The following is a 22,445-nucleotide window of genomic DNA, read 5'->3' as shown; positions in this document are numbered from 1 at the left end:
CTACAGTGTGTTGAAGGTCCGATCACGTGTGTATGCCGTCACCTAGACACACGTAGCATCTCCCATTTCCTTCCAGCAGCCAGTTCTCTGCACACGTGTGTGTCCTTACATACTCAGGCGGCACATACGATATTGACGGCGTGGCCCGAAACTCCACCGACATGCTGGCAAGTTAGCCTCGTGTCCTGCCTCTACCGCCCTGTAAACAGTGCTGATTTACATCAAGCTCCGCACACTGGCCTGCTTCGAGTCCGGCACATTGCCAGGCCTTTAGAGAAAGTCGGCTCTTAACACAGTTCGACTAGTTCGTTTTGCACAATATGCCGGACCGTTTTACTAATGTTGGTGGCTTATTTACAGGCAGCCGAAGGCGGCAGGCGTTCTGCTGCTCTGGTAATGGCGGCTTCATCTTCCCCAACACAGTCGACTACATGGAGACGGCGTGCGGACATAGAGGAGGATAAGGTCATCCACACCGTTCGCATTCCGAACCCACACCACCGCACTGGGTAATGTTGCCGAACCCATACCCACACACTGGGGTCGGATGACGGACTCACACCCACGCTCTAGTTAAGCTACCGAACCCACCGCCCACACACTGGGTCAGCTGACGAACTCACACTCACGCTCTGGTTAAGCTACCAAACCCCACGCCCACACACTGGGTCAGCTGACGAACTCACCCACGCTTACCGGACCCACGCCCACACGCTGGGTCAGCTGACGGACTCACACCCCACGCTCTGGTTAAGCTATCAACCAACACTCACGCATTCAGGTCCGACCGTTTTTTGTCTTCCTTTGTGCGACCACGAAGCCATCATCCGAGGGAAGAGCTTTCTCCCTGTCGCGAGGATGTGAATACCCTTGGCGTGTTGTATGTCACTCTGGACCAACACCGATGACAGAAACACCACCGGTTACGACAAACAAACTGTATGGGTCATCTACCTTGATTCAAATTCCAAAGACAACGCTTAGCTCATTGCTGCTCCAACAACGGCCGGACCAGCTCCAGACCATCCTGCAGGTACCGCAATCAGTAATGCCAGACTAAGCAGCCACGAGGCATCGGAAGGTGTCGGCCGAGGCGCGCAGGCGGTCCGCAGGGCACACTGTCGTCACCGGTGTCGGCTCTCCCCAGGCGAGGTGGTCTCCGGCTGGGGTGCCGGCCGAGGCGCGCAGGCGGTCCGCAGGGCACACTGTCGTCACCGGTGCCGGCTCTCCCCAGGCGAGGGTGGCCTCCGGGCTGGGGTGCCGGCCGAGGGAGCAGCAGGCGCGGTCGCAGGGAACACTGTAGTCACCGGTGCAGGCTCTCCCCAGGCGAGGTGGTCTCCGGCTGGGGTTGCCGGCCCGAGGCGCGCAGGCGGTCCGCAGGGCACACTGTAGTACACGGGTGCCGGCTCTTCCCGGGCGACGGTGGTCTCCGGCTGGGGTGCCGGCCGAGGCGCGCAGGCGGTCCCCGCAGGGCACACTGTCGTCACCGGTGTCGGCCTCTCCCCAGGCGAGGTGTCTCCGGCTGGAAGGTGCAGCCGAAGGACGGCGGCTATCAGTGGACGCTTGATCGGCAAGATGAACCCACAGCTGCCTCAGATGTTCTACCCGGTGCTGGATGACATCACACTCACCAAGGGCGACATCGTGGTACGCTCACCAGCTGTCTCCAAGTGTACCTCGCGATGTTCACATGCAGACGTTCATATGAAACACACCCGTTCAACCTAGGCCCTTAATGGGCGAACTGCATGCAAGGCTACACACCCGTCAACCTAGGCCTTAATGGGCGAACTACATGCAAGGCGAACATCGTGGCAGAGCTGCCCAAACCGCTTCCAAAGGTTGCCCTCAAGACCTATTTCTGACGCCGCCCACCCGGCATACCGCCCGCTGGCGCAGGCGGCGCGCTGTCGTCGGTCAGTCCGACGCTCGGCCAGGGGGTCGGTAGGCCCTGGAGATAAGCTCGGGTGCTCGCGGCGCGTCGACATGCCCCGGCTGACCTAGCGTTGCTTGGCAGGCTGCGCGATGCACGATGAACAACTACCGCTCCAGGATCACAAGAGTCGGGTAAGAGCGCGCCCGCTGCGGTGGGAGAGGGGTTGTAACGTCTCCGGGGTGGGCGCCTGGGACGGGCGTGCCACACCGGGCTGGTGGTGGGCACGCCCAAGCTTGTGTTCTGTTCACTGTGTTGCACTGGTCTTGCTTGACAGGGCTGCACTTCTGTGTAGAAAATCTGCTACTTATGAATGGTTTTGGTGTTGTACGTTTGCCCTTCGTGTAAACCATGCACCGTGGTTAACCTCCCAGTTGTGGCCAACTTTGCTGTGATTGTTTTGTTCGTTGGCTTGCTTTAATGTGTTGTGTCCGCCTCATGAATCAGTGCCTTGCTCGTTGCATGCCGGACACTTCGATGAATGAGGAGTGGGCATACATTTGAACCATTCCATTCCATTTGCTATGGCTCAAAACAAACACCAGCAGCATGCTAGACGTGCCCGTGGGCTCAGGGTAATGGTGCCCACGCGCGATGTCCTGCCATGCTAGACGTGCCCGCGGGCTCAGGGATGATGGGGGTGATGGTAATCACGCGCCGGTGTCCTGCATGTGCACTTGTCTTCACTGAGCTTGCTGCGGTCTGCTGCTGCCCTCGATTCGCAGCATCCGCGAGCAGTTTGCAACTTTCTCTCGTCACACAGCTGCACCCGCAGGTAGCAACAGACGCTCTCCTCATGGGATTCAATAGCCCAGACTGCTTCAAATGACGGCCTCCCGCACGGCACCCTCCACGGGCGGAGTTCTTAATAAGACAGGCTCAGGGCAAGCCACGCAACGCTACGGCAGACGCCAATGGTACATATGCGGGTCCGGCGCGTGGCAGAAAAGCACGTCTCTCTGTGCTGTAGGTGGCGTCCGAACGCGGCAGAAGGCCCCGACTCGCTCGGCTTGCTCGTAGTATGCCCCCCCCCCCCCCCCCCCCCCCCCCCTGCGACTTGGCGCCACGTCGGCCAGGCCACTGAATTGCGTCGCGCCATTTTTATGGGTCGTTTAAGCCATCATTTGGCAATAAGGTGCGTTCTCGGCCTCGCTCCCCGGAGCTGCTTGCTGGGCTGCGTGTAGACGTCCTTTCGGCGAGTCTCCGATCTAAACCCATCACGTGTACATGTAGGCGCCTCGTGTCCCGGAGGTGTCTCCTGCGGGGTCTTTTTGCTGGTTTTTACACCGCATCCGATCAGGCAAAACGAAATGCGCGAGGCATTGGAAAGCCGGCCACAGCAAGTTTTTTGAAAGTCATGCGCAGGGAATTGGAACGGGTTCTCAGTAAGCGGTTTTGTCCGAGGCAGATGACGTGGCTGGACTAGGTTTTGGGTCGCCGTTCTCAGCCACCATGTCCCGATCGGCCGTTTGACTTAAACTGGGCTCCAAGCGTTGTACAACGGCTGTTACCCAGTGGTACTGTTCTGACAATACGGCGGAGGAAAGCCCAAACAGGGGGAGGAAGGAAGGGACAGCTGGCCAAATAGACATTTTTACCATGGATGCTACGGGGTTTCATGGGAAGCCATGGAACAAGTGTCTTTCTTAGAACACGTTTGCAGCCCAGGTGGGTCGCTGAAGTCATCCAGTGGGAAAATTGGAAACCGAAAGAAAGTCAGTTGGTGTCGTGTGTTCTTACAGCCCTGTCTACCCACATATACGCTCAGCTGATACAGACCATCTTCATGCCTATGTCTCTCGGCGATGTCATACATGCTCGCTTTGTCCTCGCAAGCTTGTGTTCCATGCCGTTTCAGCGGGCCGATGCCGACTCGCTCACAACGCAGGGGGGTTAATTCCATCTGTCACTGCAAACAGCTCAGCCTAACTTGGAGTCCGCTTTGATACCGACTCTAGTAGAAAGGCAGGCACGATTACGGGGTCAATCCCGATGAAGTCGATTGTGACCAAAATCAACGTAGAAAATGATCCAATTCATGGTTTTCATAAGCCGCACTACGCTGTTTAATTTGAACACAGTGCATGCAAAGCCGCGCGTCCGACCATGCATATATGTCCTGTATCAGTATATATGATAGTTAAATTGATATTTGAGTCGACTCAAGGGCCGCCTGGTCAGCTCGAACGTGGCCAACTCACGAGAAACTGCAAGGCGATCAGTTCCAGCCGGATCGAATCAGCCTTCAGTTCCGGGGTGGATTCTTACTTCATCTGCGCAGACATCGAATTGTCTTGGAAATAAACTTCGATGGCGCGTCCGAATCCTCGATTGAATTTGTAGCTTTGTATCGCGGCAGAATCCGGAAATCTGCCCCGTAAAAAACCGCCCGCCTGCAAAAGGAGAACTCAGATAAAAAGGAACGTTCAAATTGCGCTTTCCAAGAAGCTATCTAGCATCTGAACATTTTAAGGCCACGCTATACCACACATTCACTGCCTTCATGTCAGAGTGCTTTGCGCTTTCAATTCACTGCATGGAACCTATGCTATCTGAATGGCTCGGTCGGAACAAGCTTTCAATTTCACTTTTGACACTCGCGAGCCATGTTCTCCCAGCATGGACTCGTAATCCACCGCAATCTCTGACGTTGGCCAGGCCAGCGGACAAGACGGCACAAAGCCCAACGGACCCTCCGGGCCGGTGGCGAAGGCTCATCTGACGAGCGCGTCCCTCTGACCTTGCAGTGCCACCGCCGATGACGAGATGTGCAATTTCTATATGATGTATTGGACGGAGCTGAGGCCGCTGAAGAAGGGCGTTTGCTTTACACTCGGGCCACCCCTACTATTACTGGCATAAGAACGGTCAGCGACCGTTTACCAATGCTGCCAACGCTGGCCTCCGCCTCCGAGATGACGGCCCGGCGATGATGCGCCCACTACCTCGGCCTCCCGTGACCCGATCTGACCCGACCCCGACATGAGGTTCGTGGAAGGCGTGCCAGGCTGTTGCCCGGAGCTTTCGGACCGCGGTGGTGAGGGATCCACAGCCGACGCTGGGCCCCACAGCGGGCCGGCGGGCAGGGCACTGATGCCGATCCGGGGACGTTTGTGTCCCGGGCTGGCTTTTTGTCACTGGAGGACGGAAACTGCTGATGCTTCGTGCTTATCTGTGTTTTGCACAATGTTCGCATGTGTTGCGCATGACTTGAGTATTTGTCGATCAGTGTCGATGTCAGAGGCTGACAGCAGCCCCACATTTGGATGTGCCCAGGTCACGCGTGATCTCCTATGTTTGCATTTTGTGACCTCACCGCTTCTGTATCACGTGGACATTAATGTGCACGCTCCAGCAACACACGCCTTGAAAACATGCACATCCCAAAAACACACCGCGTCACCAAAGGCATCGGTTCTCTTAGGTGTGTCCACCACGGCATGCGTAGAATAATGGGCTGCAGCCTGAATTCTGGCCAAGAAATCATCCCATAGCTGCCTGATTATGAAAAAATTGGGTTTATTGTAGAAAGTGGCCTCTCAAGTCTCTCATATATCGCCCATCATTTTGCGCGGGATAGCGAATACTATCTTGGCCCAAGTATGTTTATCAAACGCTTATTTGGTGTGCTGTTCTTGCATTTGCGACATTTGGCAGGCGTGGTACACTTAGCGTTGTTTTTGTTACGTATTTTGAAGCTGACGGATTAGCACAGCCCATGGAACGAACAAATGTGACCTTCATAAACCAAGAGGTGGACAGCGCGGCCAGCTAATTATCTAAGGAGACATTACACAGCGAATATAGAACTTTAAAGTGGAGTCTGTCTTACGTCAGTTTTGCCCGCTTGTCGTGCTGTGCCAAGGGCATCCAACTCAAACATTTGGAGAACGTTGACAGGGATGTCCGTCACTGTCAATGATTTTGTGGCCATAGTCACGTCCTCTTCATCAGCGGGTCTGATGGCTGGCTGCGTTGAGTTCCTCCAACGCAATATGAAGGACCGGCTGGCTGCGCCTTCTAAAAGCTGGAGTTGAAAACGGTCTTTATATAACCTACTTTTAAAGTGTGAATAGCATGCTGTGATGACCGTTTAAAAACCCACGTGCCATTAAAAAACCCATCATTGTTTAAAAACACGTGCATCGTTTAAAAAAACATGCCCCGTTTAATGGCGCAATTACCGTTTAACGCACCCTGTCCCCGTTACACCTTAACACCAAACCTCACCCCATGACCCCAGATGTTAAACACTACGCGGACCTTGTACTCAACCCACGAGGCGTGATGCCGCTGCGCAGATTGCACGGCTGCAAGCCGTTGTCACTATGCGGGGATCGAGCATCCATCTCATAAGGTATTCGTTACATTGACGTCGATGTTGCAGCGCTACAGCCGACGACGAAATGTGCAACTTCTACATGATGTACTGGACAGAGCAGTCGGTGCTGTCCAAGGGCTACTGCTTTAGCTGGGGCCCGCCTCTCTCCTACTGGCACCGGCTGCCGATGGGGTTCATGAAGCTCTTCTCGTTTCCGTGGCTGGGAGGGATCCCAGACAAGAAGCGCGTCTCTCGGAAATTGATGGCAATGAGCTACGGTCTACATGTTCGGCCAAATGAGGAGTGAATAAGGCTCTGGATAGGGGTAAACCAAGACTCCAAAGACTTGTTGCTGGAGCTGTTCCAAGTTGTTACGATTGTTACGGTTGAATATTATGGGGTTGCTATTACCGTTTAATACGATACAAGGCTGTTTTTACATGACATTCAGCAGTTGTCTGTTATGCATCTATTGGACTATCGACAGGCAGTGTGATGGTTCGCACCGTGTTGGTTAGGGACAGTGCCACGTTCTTTGGCATGACCACCCGTCGGTTTTTGTTATGTGATTACAGTAATGAAGATTATCGGCAGGGCCAGGATATTTGGAAGCTGCACAACTACATGTATCAGAAATATGACCGGCCCAGTGTATAGGTGCACGTTTGTTTGTTTACGTGCACAACTGTTTAGTTGTTGGCGCCTGTGTTTTCTGTTCGAACATTTTATTACTCAGTTATATTTCCGTTGCGTTATGTTGGTGTTCGTTTGTGCCGCTCCAATAGCTGAGGAGAAGTTTTGTTTTGTTTTCTCCGTGTGCCTTTCTGTTGTACTATGCTGGTGTTGATTTGCACCGCTTTACTAGCTGAGAAGCAAGTTTTGTTGGTTTTTCCGTACGCTTTTCCTTTGTCCTGTGCTGGTGTTTACTTGTGCCGTCTCAGTCGTGGAGAAACAGTTTTGTTGCTTTCTCCGTACGCCTTTATGTTGCGTTTCGCATGTTGACTACACTGTTAAAGTTCGTTGTGTTTCTTTTCTTATTGGAGCAAGTTATGCATGAGACACTACACGCAAATGGCCAGACATGACCGCCATCCTAGCGCAGGTCTGCGGGGTCCCGCCCCAACGGCACAATTGCCGAACCAAGGCTTAAGGGGTCACAGCAGCGTCGCGGTCCTGAGCACCATGTCTCACCGCGAGACTGCACGACAGATGCGTGCGCCCCCGCTCGCGAACCGCTGCGCGCTTGAGACGACAGCTTCTGGCGCCATTATCGCTGCGAGGCGGCAGGCATGGACGGCGCACAGGCACGGCGCGGTCCACGTCAGCCGTATGTGCCTCAGGGCGCACAGGCACGGCGCGGTCCACGTCAGCCGTATGTGCCTCAGGGTGCACAGGCACGGCGCGGTCCACGTCAGCCGTATGTGCCTCAGGGCGCACAGGCACGGCGCGGTCCACGTCAGCCGTACGTGCCTCAGGGTGCACAGGCACGGCGCGGTCCACGTCAGCCGTACGTGCCTCACGCACAGGCACGGCGCGGTCCACGTCAGCCGTACGTGCCTCAGGGTGCACAGGCACGGCGCGGTCCACGTCAGCCGTACGTGCCTCAGGGCGCACAGGCACGGCGCGGTCCACGTCAGCCGTATGTGCCTCAGGGCGTGGCGTCAAGGCCGGGCGAGCGAGGCGATCGTAGACGTCAGAGTTATCAGTCCTCGGGTAGATGACACGCTAGTCGAAGCTAGTGAAGACAAATAGACGCTTTTCGAAACACGTAAAACGGGCCCAATCCAGGCGTTGGAAAGTCCGCCTATCATGCGAGTTCAGCAGGGAGGGTTTCAACCAAAACTAAAAGTTTCAATCGTGCAGCGTTGTGTGATAACTGACGTGTCAGAATGCTTGAAAAATGTCTGCTGTATGTCAGGCCAGCTCTGACAATTTCAGCTATCGCAATCGATGACTGGAATTATTTACGGTTTGGTGAATGCGGTCAAAGAATTGCGAAAGACGCGAATGTTGAGGACGGATATTGAAATTATTGAAATATTGATAAAAGTATAAGGACGAAAGTAAAAAGACGTCAATATTATGGACGGCAAACGGTGCACGGTCCAGTTTCACTCGGCTCAAGCCGCATGGTGCTGCATTCGTGTTTAGTTTTGAAAAGTGACGTCAGCTGCCTCTTGGAAAAAAGTTGAAAATTCGTTTTCTGAAAAAACAGACCCGACCCAAAGTTTTCACCCAAACACACATTTGCACACACCGACTGCACACACTGAACCCGGCTTTCGCCATCCGTTCTCTTCTCTGTTAACGCTGCGGCCATGCTGTGGCGACGGATCTCGTGTTACTGCGGCGAAACTCTTCAGCATATAGGTGTGGTTTCCATTCACGATCCAAAACTTTTTGATAATTAGCCAAATTTTTCCTTTTTGATCAAATAATCAATGCTGTTCATGTCATGTTCTCCTTTCAATGTTGCGGGACTTGTAGACAAATGGTTCAAAATGAGACAGCGCAAATGCTAAGGAATCAAGCCTCTTGCTTTGCAATCAAGCTTTGAACCGTATGAAGGCTAGGTCGGTGATGATACAAATACTGACCTCTAGAATGTAAGGACAGGGCCAGACCAGGCCGCCCAAATCAATAAGCAACAAAATCCAATTGCCTTCTAGGAAATTAATTGGGTCCAGAAGCATACTACTCGACATTCTTCCTCCCCTCCCGTCTGCCCCCTCAATACTGCCTGCGCGATCGACCATCGTATGACCTTCCTCCAGTGCGGTCATCATTTGCATGGTGTGACCCGAGGCTGGTGGCCGACAATAAAGCGTGAAGGCTCAACAGTAAATGTACATTCCTGCCAAGCACCTCAACGTGCATTTTAACGCGCGCCCTGGGTGGCCGGCTTGATACGCTTCGCTCGGGTCGGGGTCAATTTGGCCCGCTGAGATCTAAGGAATCAAGAAAGCTCAAGACACGAAATTCACAGGGTGTATTGACCTGTACGTGAAATCACTTATGTCAAAGTTTGAGGTTCCTGTGTCATAAACTTGGGCTCAAATAAGGTCAAACAAGGTCAAATTCCAAGTTGGTCTTCAAAGTGCCCCAGAACCTAGACAACTGTTTCTAAGCAAAAGATCCCATGCGCATTTAAGGTCAGTGACCTTGCTTGACCTCGTAAAGGTCATAGTGACCAAAATCATACACTGCTCTGCTCTGGACTGCCCTGAGTTTTGCATTTACATAAACAACAAAGATTACGCTACATAGTATTTTTCGAAAAACCAAATGCTGACCTGGGTCATTTTAGGTCAATGCACTATTCCGACCTCTAAAAATTTAATGGAAGATGTATAATGTGGCTCCTGCTATTTATACATTTGAAATGAACACGAGAAACTGACCCATACAGCGAGCCGTAGAGTAATAAAACAGGTTGTTTTGACCTTGGTCTGACCTTCATACCTAACCTTAGGTCAATGTAACTTGCTCATTTGATATTTGTGTTGCCTAAGAAAGGATCTCAGAGATGTATGGCTTTGTCTAGCACTCAGTTGATGCATCAGGTTGAACGGTTCCCTGGAAATCGACTTCGCTGAAACCATGGTCTGACTTTGATCTGCCATAGGTCAGTGACCTTACACGGCAATGTACATTTTTGATACCAAGCGATGCGCTATTCAACTATCTTCAGCTCTGCAAAATTCTACGCCGAGCCGTTCGGAAGCCATTCTGGAAAACCTTCGAGGGGGGGGGGGGGAATTTGCCCGCACCGGAGCGGGTGTTAAAGGAAATGTTTCACATTTAAAGATATTGAGGCAAGCATTAAGTATGATGGGAAAAGCGCACTTGATAAAGATATTGTTGTGAAGGTCTTGTTAACTCATGAAGAATACACACTAAATTTTTGGCGTTACGTCAAATGTGAGTTTACCTGAGTTCACGCAAGGTTAAAAACGATCGTTTTGATAGATGCTCTTAAAAGCTATGTCATCACGTCAAGAGAGGTATTGAAGACACGGAAATAAGCATTAGGACTTTGGGGAGCCCATTCCAACCATTTCTGTTCGCACACAATGGTCAGGTCAGATCAGGTCACCGTTTAAAACTGGTCTTCCAGTAGCATACAGGAACGATATTTTTGACAATGTGGTTCTGACTTAAGTTATTTCGTTAGGTGCAGTTGTTTAAAACAATGTATTCTAGTCTCAGAAATATATTTTTATGCTGTCCTGGAAGGTCATCTGCGGTCACGTTAGGTCAGATTTATTAACTTTTTATAAACAATTTATAAATCGTTGTATGTGGCCAGGATCATGCATTTTCGTGGTCACAAATAGTTTGTCGCACATATCCAGGCACTTAAGAACACAAAGCGGTTGTCTACATGATGCATAGTCCCTTCGACAATTGGCAATGCATTTGTAGTAAAGTGAAGAACAGGCACGTTGGTGCATGAAATCATCTTCACAAACACGACAAGCAGGTGGTTACACGCTTTGCACTGATTCATCTGGCCTCTCTGCTACTGACAACATAGGTCACTAACTTTGGATGACCTCATATGATATTGCATGCCCTTACGTGATCTATTATGGCCTCATCATGCATGGGGACGATATCGCAACATGTTTTCAGTGCAGTGTTGGAATTCTACGTCCAAAATCCAAAATCATTCAATGAAACCGCCTATTTTGAAATTGGCATGTGTTCTGCAGAGGGTATCCATACAGATTTGCCGAGTTCATGTGCTTTGTGATCATATGGCAGTTGTGCATATGAGTTGGTACTCTTTACCTTGTATACAAACATCAACACTACACAAAATGCGTAAAAATAAGCATTATTCATGAAAAATATCAAAAATTTACCTAACTTCAGGTCACTGATCTCGCCTTTTCGTCAAAATCTCAAGCATGTGACTGTCGGTACTATCATGTTCTATTACTCTAGAAAATCTGAACAAATGGCAAATGACCCGCAAAAAAAGATGCGTGGTAACAATCTTTAGAGGTTGACCTCTTTAACCTGGGCTAGGTGAATGATCTTGATAGAACAAAACTTCAGCTTGGCACAAAGAATGCCAAATTGATAGATTAATAGACGCTGAAAATTTCGTGTTCCCACAAACGTTCGTTTTTTACCTGTGCTCGAAAAACCGTCGGGGAAGCCGACTTCCCCATTCCCCTGCCGGGTGCGGGATAGCATTCAAACTGAATGCGGGAAGCCGGATTACACTGTGGCACTGCTGTGCTCTGGACTGATAGGATAGCTCCATCAGTACTAAAATCATATGCAATTCGAGAAGAGATATACACAAGGTTCTTTCTCATTCAGATTATGTATGTACTTACTTCTCTACAGGCATAGGCCTTTTTGGTGCGACCAGTTCTAAGCAGTTAATAGAGTTCTTGGCAAATCGTTACGTTAATGACGGAAATCCTTTTTCATCATAGACGAGCACATTTCTGCAGAAGAAAATATGTCATGACTTAAAAAGAGCGGAAATTTGGCATATAAAACTTAGCACACACTGCATTTCATGACCATAAACTACGTCCTACAAACATCGTGCGCGTGCCTTACGACACCAATACATGTACATTTTCACAAATTATTCAGTAGGCTTTTTAAATTGTTTCGCACAGTTAGATTTGACAATACTGCTGGAAGTCCGTGAGGTGCAGAGACTCCTTACAAAGCCTTGTATACGGACAGCTGGCCAGAGGGACTTAAGGATGGATGGCCTTGTGTGTTGTAGTCGCACGTATAAACCATCACCGACATAGAATAATTGTTCGAAAGATTGTCTTCGTGCCTGGTGTGCCAGTATGTACACTACCTATTTGTGTCACTGAGTTATGATACGCTGTGACGAGTATATTGTGTCAATAGGTGTATTGCTAATTGCAATGCACCAGATGATGGTGATCATCTGAGCAATTATTCCATCTGTGAACAATTATTATATCATTTCAATCGTTCCGTAAAGCCGTCTTTCGAACCGAACCGAATACGCGAACCGTCTGTCGTGTTCAGCTCCCACAGTCAGCTGTGGGTTGCAATCAAAGCGTTGAAAAACTACGCAGGCTGCTAAGTGCATTTGCGAGGAACATTATGCATACAGATGAGACAGTACTGATGCCTTTATTTCTCTTAGGATAAACAGGAGAAGGTAAACATAAGTGTGATATTTTGGCTACATACCTTTTTCGAAACGCATATCGGTAGTTAACTCAAAATTTTCACAATGGCCAATAGGCAATTGTCAATTTACTACTGATATTTGCTTCGATAAGGGCATGCAGCCAAAACATCAGGCATGTCCCTCCATCCTCCCGTTTATTCTACGAGGAATAAGGGTATTTATACTGTCACATCTATACAACGAAAAACTATCCAAAGTTGCATAGAAATATTCACAGGCAGACCTCGACAACGAAGGCTAAAAATCTGACAGTAGCACCAGTTTCATTACAGGATAATTCGGTTTATTGCCCTCGTTAGTGATGTTTTTGAACACATTACCGACAGCGTTTATTTCTCCGATCATCGTCAGGTCTTGGTTGGAACTGGGAAAGACCAGACGAGTGTCGAAGAAGCAACTGGCCCAAACATGATGTGCAAACTAACACTACAAAAGAGGGCACTCTCCTAACAATAATCTCATCTGTAGTAACCCCCTGCCTCAATCATCCAGCAAGGCCGCGCCATATTTCCACCGCGCAGTCCACGGTCACCGCATGTCAGCTACAACTGGAGCCTGACCAGACAGGCAGCGGCAGCACCAGACGCCATATTCTCACGGTTTCCCGCCGCGTCACGTAACGGGACCGTACTCAGGTTCGCCGCCCTGTGCGCCCTGCGCGTGCCCAGCCAGCCGTGAGTCGGATTTTCACCGCCCGTGATACAGAGGGTGGGCGGAAAATCTGCGTTTGGCGCGGAGTGACAATGGCGCCAAAACGGGTGTTATTTGCGGAAAGCGTCGTAATCACGCCATTTTGGAAGAGTGATGGTGCGCGCACCGCTACTATTGTGCTCTGGCTCGGACGTGACTGGGTGGTGTTCGGTCAAACGGTGTAAGGGCATCACAGCCATCTCCAAAATGCACTCGTGGATCTACCGATAGACGGTAGGAAAAGCTTAAAAGAAACAGGTTGTTTTGAATGGAAGGATGCAGGCGATGTTTGTTTCCATATTTGCGCGCTGTTTCTTGCCCGTTCTACTATAAAAAGAGAGCTCAGGTCGAGCAGATATGTGTTCGAGCTCAGATCGAGCAGATATGTGTTAGAGCTCAGGTCGAGCAGATATGTATTAGAGCTCAGGTCGAGCAGATATGTGTTAGAGCTCAGGTCGAGCAGATATGTGTTAGACAGCGACTGGGACTAACCGTAGAATGGCAGAAAAGAACGCAAACGCTAGACCAATCCACTACTGATAGTCTTATTCCTCGTAGAATATCCAGGAGAATGGAGTGATGGAAATATTGATATGCCGGCTACATGCCTTTCTCAAAACCAATATCCGTAGAAAATCCAAAATTGCCTGCCGATCCCACTCGATTTTTCAGTTGCCTTTTTTAAACAGTGAGCTACAATGGTTACAGGTCACCAATATTGAGAGGATTGAACAAGCGCAGTTGCCAGCTATTACTATGACATGATGATGATGATTTGGGGTTTTAGGGCGCATCGACTGCTATAGGTCGTGCAACGCCCATCTATTACTATGACACAGTACATATTAAACTAATAATTAAAATACGCGAAATATACGTGTACATGGAAACGAAGTCAAGTGGAAACGAACTCAAGTAAACAGCTATCAGGCATTAAGTATCATTCACACATGTAAGCGATTTCAAGTAAAAAGGTATCACACATCACGCATCACTTAAAAATGCAAATGGTTTCAATTGAACAGGCATCGCACATCACGTGTCAGGCATCACTCATGCATGGACACGATTTTAAGGTTGCGCGCATCACACATCAAGACACTAATCACATTCGCATAATTGGCCAGGATGAGTCCTGTACATTGAGGTCTGGTCGCCTCCTCTTTACAAGAATAGATTCACTTTTTTCCTGTCTGAATGGTCCTGTACTCTGTAGATGACTTTGAGTTCTAAAATACGTATAGCAGCGTGCCTCCCTGAATTTCAGCCTGAGCTTGTTTTGTCAAAAAATGGTCGCCGAAAGCGGCATTTCCTGTTTCGCTTTTAACGTCCCGAAGGCGTTCATTATATCTCAAACAAATATGGCGCAGGGGTTTCCCGACGAAGGCTATGCTCCCCATATTTTGTCCACACAGTTTACACTTGATTTCGTAAGCCATGCTCTTTGCGTGCAAACCCTCGGAACCCGGACTTGCATTAATGACACCTATTGCCCCCTGGGCACTTGGGCTTCGAAATAGAAGATGTCATCGCAGGCTTTTTCAGCTCATTGTTGTTCTCTCCACCTACGCGTACGCGCAGTTTTGATTTTCTAGCCACATGTTTTCTTTTCTAAAACAAGTGCTCCTCTATGTAAGGTAGTGTTAAGATTCCATCATCCGACAGGGCGGGGTCTCGTTCCCTACCACACATTCCACCACGAGTACGCGGGGGAATGGGTGAAAATTTCAGCAGATTTCGCAAAGTTTAATTTGCTTCGAAATATCAAGTTCAGAGAGCACAATTTTCGATAGCTGCATGGGTGATTAAAGATAAAGCTAGGTTTAGGTTATTTAATGCGTTGAAAATGTGCTGTAAAAAACTGACGGCTTACCACCATCTATAATTATGAAATTACTTTGGAAAGATACTGAAGGGGGCTCTAAAATTTGGCTAGGTAGTGTCCAAGCGCCTCAATAGAAGCGCCATCACCGGGTTGTTCATGCAAACGCATCTGGCCAGTGGTGCCAGATTTGGGCTGAACGAGCTACCTTCTCACCTTCCGCTTGTTGGAGGGAATGGGTGGTGGACACGATCAGATTCCAGGTCCTGGCACACTGCCTGGAGCTGATAAGCGCGTTCCTCGCGCGCCTAGTCCTGGTGCGTAGACGAGACGCCTTCCTGAATGCATTGTGAGACTATCAGTTGGTCTGGACGCAGAGGCCCTGGGGCAGCTTTATGTGTGTCGATGCCAATAGCATGACGTCTGGCTCGTCCGCTGCTATCGACACGTTTGGTACTATTGCTGTCTTCTCCGCCTCCGGTATTTGGTAAATATGTCATTCTCTGGTATCGTGTTGCATGTCTGTATCGTAGGTCATTAGTTCATATGTGCATTACATCCGCTTCATGATACATACATGCATCGAAATTATTAGAATATTCATCTAAATTTTTAGCACATGCACCGAATTACACACACACATGCACCGAAAGTATTAGCATATGCGTCGAAATCATTAGCTTTCTCGGCGTTGTAATCTTTCTGCGTCTGACGTACCTCTCACATGCGGGCAAATGTGTCATCTTTGAGGCTACACCCTGAGATCTCGAGAACTAAGATAGCCAGAGACACCAAATTCACAGAGTGTGTTGACATGTACATGAACTCCCTTAGGTCAAAGTTTGAGGTTCGTAAGTCATGAGCTTAGGGCCAAATAAGGTAAAAAAAGTCAAATCCCAGGTTGGTCTCCGAAGTGCCCCCAGAGCCTAGATGTGACCTAAGAAAGGGTCACATGCTCATTTAAGGTCAGTGACCTAGTTTGACCTCTTAAAGGTCTTGGTGACCAAAATCATACAAGACTGCTTTGAGTTTTGCTTTGGAATAAGCGACAAAAAATAGGCTAGGCAGTATGTTTCTAAAAACAAAATGTTGATCTGGGTCATTTTAGGTCAATGACCTATTCTGACCTCTAAGAAGTTCATGGAAGATGTATAATGCGGTTCTTGCTATCAATAAATTTGAAATGAGCACCAGAAACTACCCCATACAGCAAGCCCTAAAGTAAAAATACAGGTTGGTTTTAACCTTGGTCTGACCTGCATACCTGACCTTAGGTCAACGTAATATGCTCATTCAATTGTTGTGTTGCCTAAGAAAGCATCTCAGAGATGTATGGCTTCGTCTAACACTCCGTTGTTGGATCACATTAAACGATTCCCTAGAAATTGCCTTCGCTGAAACCGTGGCCTGACTTTGATCCGCCATCGATCAGCGGCCTTACAAGGTACACCTCAATTTGTGATGTCAGACGATCCGCTATTCAATTATCTACAGCTATGCAAAATTCGGAGCGGCTACGCCGCGCCGTTCGGAAACAATTCTGGAAAAACCTTCGGAGGTTTGATTTGACCCCTACCCGAGCGCACGTTAATCTTCCACTAACCTGCTCGCCTAATCTCGATGCGTTATGGACGTTATCGCTGTGATCAAACTAAAGGAGTGGTGGCGTCTGCGTGAAATGTGATCGGAAGCCGTCAGATTATTACCAGTCAGTATGTCAGAATTGCATGATTATGTTTTCGACGTATGTTTTTCGAATACAGAACAAGTATGGCGGTATTCCCTGCCATATCTCGACAACCTATATTATTTCATTTTTCTATAAAAGCTAGCTTGTCATGTTGGCCAAACAAGGCAAAATAACATTTTTGTGGCCTCGCCACACCTTTCCACATCTGCACAGAGTAAAGGGAGTTCATATCAAAATGTTATTGTAAGTTGCCAAGAAACGTGAAATCGTATGACACGAATCAGTGCTCACGACCATTGTTTTAGAGGAAGTGTTCCAAACCTGTATGAGGCTTTCAACCGAAATAGCCATCTTAACGATCTTTCTGTGCTGTTCACAATCCTGCCATTCTTAAAAGCTAAACCGGTCTAGTTTCTGAGCAGCATGCCTGCGGCAATGGGGAAAGGTATATCGGAGAGAGCATCTCAGTCACCTTGGCACTCATGACGTCATAAAACGTCATTCAAATTCTGCCATTCCATAAGCCTTGTGGCGATCAAGACCAATAAAAATATAATTGTCCACGGGTTCATATCTGACGTCCGCGAGCGCGAATTCCAGATATAACGGCCGTCAATTGGCTATCAATCAATGTTGTGCAAGGCACGGTGACGTAATTAAATCATAACGCATTGAGGAACATATTTAATAAACAGAGAATTGCACTGTCTAAAAACAGTCTTCTCTTCTTAACAAGTAAACCAATAATGATAAGTTAGCCTGTTTCATCATATCTGCCGCTTGTTTAAATACCTTCAAATGCAAAACATTTCCTCTTTTAAGTAGATTAAAAGAAGCACCGAGGTAGTCTTTTGAGTGAACACTCCTGCTTAACTATTTGCGATGTCACATATTCAATATCCGGGAAATATGGGAGAGTTAAAGTGTCGGTCAAGACAAAAAACTTGTCAAACTTTAAATTCAACGTCAAGCTTATCAGATACCCACACATAGGTGAACAATACAGTAACAGAAGGTTGTATGATATTTAGAGTAGAATGGCAGACAACTGGGTCGATGATACGGCTTGGTGATCAAACAAGAAACAAGGCACTTACATGAGGGATGTTAATGTACTTCAAACCCAGAAACGACGGATTACATTCAAACACGGTGAGTCCTTCAGGAGGCAAGAACATTGCATGGGTATTATAAGCCCATGAGCGGCACTAGCGCCAGACATAAATTAAGTCTTGGTACCAGCAGCGCCACTTAAGTTTGCGTGGGAGCGCCCGTGAAAAGAAACTTGCATTTCAAAGCCAGGGCACTGAACTCTGAAAGCACACCTGGCTTACGAGAAAACATATGTTTTTCCTGAAACTAAGCGCTTTTCCGCCGTCATTATCTCCCCATTCAGCCTAAAGACTGCCTCTGAAAAGTTATTTTCCTATGGGCTTACAATGCTGGACTTGCCAAGGATCCCCGCTGTGGCGTCACGACGGGGTTGTCAGATATACTTGGACGCCCGTGTTTCGATAAAGGCATGTAGCTGAAAAATCAATCTGTCCGTCTCTCCATTCTTCTGAATGTTTTACGGGGGATAATGTTATCAGTCATGTCGCATTCATATGCATAATGTTCTTCGCAAACGCACTTAATAACACTCTAGAACCAAGGTGTTGCGTTGTTCTTCTCTTCTCCAGCGGGGTGCTTTTCATCTGTTATGAGCATATTCTCAACATAAGTATGGTTGAGTGTTGCAAGGTTGTAAAGTCCTGAAACAAAGACAATTTTCCCACAACGAGTTACAAAATTACCTGGTTACTGCAATGAGCCATAGTTCGCTAGCCAAGTATATGGGTCTTTTCCATATAGGCAATGCTTTTTGAAAACGTCGCTTTAAGTAAGTCCTGGGAGCACAAATGTGGACTATTGCCAGAAAAAGAGCTCTGCATTCATCATGCCGAATTTGGCAACACTCACGGGCATCTAGAACCACGTCTGCATCCCTACTCGGCAAAACCTTGCACGCAACCCGTCTAACAATTTGTAGAAAGATGGACCAATACAACTCTGTGCACTTAGATACCAAGTAGAAGCAGGTTAAAATCTGCGTTCTTTCTATCCCGGACGCACTAACTCTGCGGCTTACAGCATCGGGTATATTTGCACGCGCAGCGGGGACAGCGCCGCTGGGTGTGCAAGGTCGTCGGACAGCGCGGAAGAACACATCTTCGTGCCCAACCTAAACTTTAAGGAGACCCTTCGAAAGCAATGTTAGGTATGGTGTACAGACGCCCTTCGAAGGCCATGTTAGGTATGGTGTACAGGTCGGGCAGCAGGCACGGCCACGAACAGCGACGTAACGGCGTAATGGCCGAGGGCAGATAGAAAACCACAGTTATAAAAGAATGTGCACGGTCGGGGGTAATCATGCTGCACGAGATCCGTGTAATGAACCAGAGGAGGTCCTAAAAACGTAATGCTCTTAGGTGGCTGGGAGCAGCGATACGACAGCGGGCCCATGTTCCGGACTAGAGGACGCACAGCGGCGCATGCCACTGAAGATAAGACCCATATCACGGGCGAGAGGACGCGCAGCGGCGCGTGCCATGGACGAGAGGACGCACAGAGGGTCCATATCACGGACGAGAGGGCCCACAGCGGGTCCATGTCACGGACGAGAGGACGCACAGCGGGTCCATGTCACGGACGGGAGGATGCCGCAGCACTGTACAGCGAACGGCTCACTCACGCGGGCAAGCTGGTATCTACACAACAGAAGGCTCTCGGCCTCATAGCTTATAACGAGGACCCCCGAGCCAGCAAAGGATCTCCTTAACATGGCACTGGGTGTTCTGATCTCGAGCATCAGCTACCCTACTCATAAATGTGGCGTCATGATCCAGAAAAACGGGACTCTTGATAAAGCGAGTGGTCTTCTGCACCCGATTCGCTATCTCTTGCCCAGTCATGGAAGCCCCCTTGATCCGTATTTTGGTTTTCTATGGGCAGTTACAATGCCCTTAGCTTGGGAAAAGGGGCCTCTTAGTTTTTGTGGGGGAGGGGGAAAAGACACATTCTTGCTTCTCCCACCAGCTGCGCCGCCCCTGTGCATGGGTGTAACCACGTCTCTGAGATCGGGTGAATAACCCAGGACTGAAGGGGACAAGCTGAAATCTGGCAGGAAACCTGGCCTGAATCTTGGCATGAAAAAAACATGAAAAACGTGTTCTCTACAGTCTGAGGCTGGATGATGCAAAAACACGTTTTGTGGAAATTGGAGGTGGGAGGCATGTTTCCCAAGCCTTCGAGCTGTTACACCCATGTGCATGTGTGTAGTCCTTCCACTTAATTCTGCACGCGCTTAGCATAACACAGTGATGTCCTATTGTTTGGCAAATAAATGGCAAAACAGGAAGGGCCCGGGGCAGCAAAGGCTAGTATGTTGAGAGGCCATTAGCGAGAGCGGACTGCCCGTACGCATGAGGCCTATGAAAACCGGTCCGCTCAGCCTTCAAAAGGTTCACGGCGCCGCCGCTGACGCTGGGGCCGCCAGGCACGTCCCAAGATCTATTCTTCCTCCGCCTGTGTGCAGGTAAGTGTCTCACTCACCGTGCGCTGCTCACCGCACCCTGCTTGTACGGCATGGCCAGTCACGCAAGCATCTTTTCAGCAACACGGGCAGGGACGAGATGTGCAACTTCTACCTGATGTACTGGTCGGAAGATGGCGCGCTGAACATGCCCAACTGCTTCCGGGAGGGGCCACCACAACTCTACTGGACCAGCATGGGCTTGGACAACATCCCCGACTACGAGGCGTCGCATCTGCCGCTGAAATTCAAAGAACTGGTTCGCCAGCATGGCCACCAACACCACGGCTAAATAGACTACTCCGCAGTTCGATGCGGGCGATGGTATCAGTGGGATCTCCGCCACATAACAGGCAATTAACCCTTTGTACTCAAAATTGAAAAAGGCGCATGCCTCTATAGGTTTCATGTTACCAAGAGGCGTGGTCTCGGATGTATTATGTTAATTTGAAAAGGTAAGATTTTCTGGAAAACTGGATCTTTGACTTGTCATATGGGGTCAATTATTGACCTAACAATTCTTGTCTGCTGAGCTCTATACGCATTGTTTTCAAAACGCCAGGGGAGTCGCATCAACCCCTTATCAGTCCGCATTTTGAAAAACGGCGAGTAAGGGCGAGGGTCAATGCCCATTCACGTCCTTCCGAAATCAAGGAAAATTTGCTAGTTTAGTTTAAGGCTGGCACAGTTTAGGACGTTGGCATTGTGACGGGTAATGCCTTTTGGTATCGTAAAGAGACCGCAATTTTTTGTTTTTTTTCAAAGAACACCGAACCTGATTTTATATCTGATATGGGACCAGGCATCTTGTACTTATCTCTTGCCGGTTAGAAAACAACTGGCAACGTCTTTTTGGTGACAACACTGATGTCCTCGAATTACTCGCAGCTTGCACTTCACCGTAGTGATATGCCCCTGGTAAAAACAGTGGTGGTAGGATTGAATGCTTTAAATAATGAAATAGGGTGCTTAAGACCGTACAGATTCTTCCAGTGCATCAGTGAACCGTGTAGCTGATCATTTGTTGTTAGTTAATGTTAAAGTAATACCTCTTGTTCTGCCCAATGTCGAGGATTATCAAATGTGTCATCGTGCTACTGTTTCCATGTGTCCATGCTCGGGTACTGTTATTCTACTGACTCTTTCACAGCAGGTGCATGATTTGCTGCCATCACGGACAGGAGAGCAGCACTAAGCTGAAAGTAGACGTAGCCATTCGCTGCTGCAAGATGTATATTTTTCTGCGGTTCTAGTCTAAAATTCATATCTGTGAACACATTTATCGCTAAGAACGGACGGATGCAGCGGTAACCCTATTTTTCTAGCCCGTACTGATGTGGAGCATAGCGTCCGGCGGTGCATGGCGTGTGTTTGTGGGTAGTTATCTCCATATTCTGTGTGGTAATTCAACCCAAAATTTGCAATGCCACGGTTAGTTTCCTTTATTAAACGGTGAGTTCTCTACGCTAAGAAAATGTTTGGAACGTTTTATCTATCACTGCATGCATTGAAAACATTTTTTTAAATAAAAACTAGAGCATGCGGTCAATTGTGTCAACAAATTGCTGATGTAATATTTGCACCCATTATAATTTTTTATACAGTTATCTGCACGACATGCAGCTTACGATAAGATATCTAATTTAATGATAGGTAGTGAACAAGTGTTGATGCCATGTAACACAATGCTTATACGCATGTCTGTGTCTGATGACACAAAGCCGGAAACCGAAAAGGTGTATGGTATGGTTACATAAAGGGCTTACCGTTCAACAATGATGCATGTTACTCGTTGAACATGGTGTTCTATCTAACAATGTATCATAATTTACTATCAATTTATTCTCAAATATACGATAGCAAAAATGCATCCATGTACTCTGACCAACAGCTAGGTGTGCGCTGTTACTGATAGCTCTCATGCAGACGACCTGAGCCAACCAAGTACCAAGGCGCACCACTCAATTTAAAGGAATTCCATAAAGAAACATTGCCGACTTTTTTACAGGGATCGTCGAACTGGACAAAGCTGAACGTGATCACAATCAACTTAACTTGTTTAGAAGGATCTCACCTACGATCTCAATAGACGAATTTCATTTAAACGCAACTTGTTGGTTGTCAGACCTCAACGTGTCTTGCAATGTCATGACGTTACCACCGCATCGCATCAGCGCCACCCTTGGCCAGATGCCAACTGGCCGTCGCAA

The 22,445-nt window shown here is 48.5% G+C and overlaps 1 protein-coding gene across 2 annotated transcripts; it reads left to right on the top strand.

Annotated features, from left to right (window-relative positions):
- Window positions 1-1,564: 1,564 nt before the first annotated feature.
- On the top strand, window positions 1,565-22,103 carry LOC119101668 (peptidylglycine alpha-hydroxylating monooxygenase-like). Of its 2 annotated transcripts, none has more exons than XR_005094595.1 (3): window positions 1,565-1,647; window positions 2,018-2,067; window positions 4,681-4,766. XR_005094595.1 is itself a non-coding variant. In XM_037225081.1 (3 exons), exons 1-3 carry the CDS (start codon window positions 1,576-1,578, stop codon window positions 20,525-20,527), a joined length of 333 nt encoding a protein of 110 aa, XP_037080976.1. In that variant the 5' UTR covers window positions 1,571-1,575; the 3' UTR covers window positions 20,528-22,103. The 2 variants fall into 2 exon arrangements, 1 of the variants encoding a protein (XP_037080976.1); XM_037225081.1 differs by lacking the exon at window positions 4,681-4,766 and adding an exon at window positions 20,317-22,103 and having other exon boundaries at window positions 1,571-1,647.
- Window positions 22,104-22,445: the final 342 nt, after the last annotated feature.

This window comes from Pollicipes pollicipes, unplaced genomic scaffold (assembly GCF_011947565.3).
Source record: "Pollicipes pollicipes isolate AB1234 unplaced genomic scaffold, Ppol_2.1 Scaffold_4881;HRSCAF=5763_pilon_pilon_pilon, whole genome shotgun sequence".
NCBI classification, from domain to species: domain Eukaryota; kingdom Metazoa; phylum Arthropoda; class Thecostraca; order Pollicipedomorpha; family Pollicipedidae; genus Pollicipes; species Pollicipes pollicipes.
Note: the sequence above shows the minus strand (reverse complement) of the source record. Positions and strands in the feature narration are given on the sequence as shown.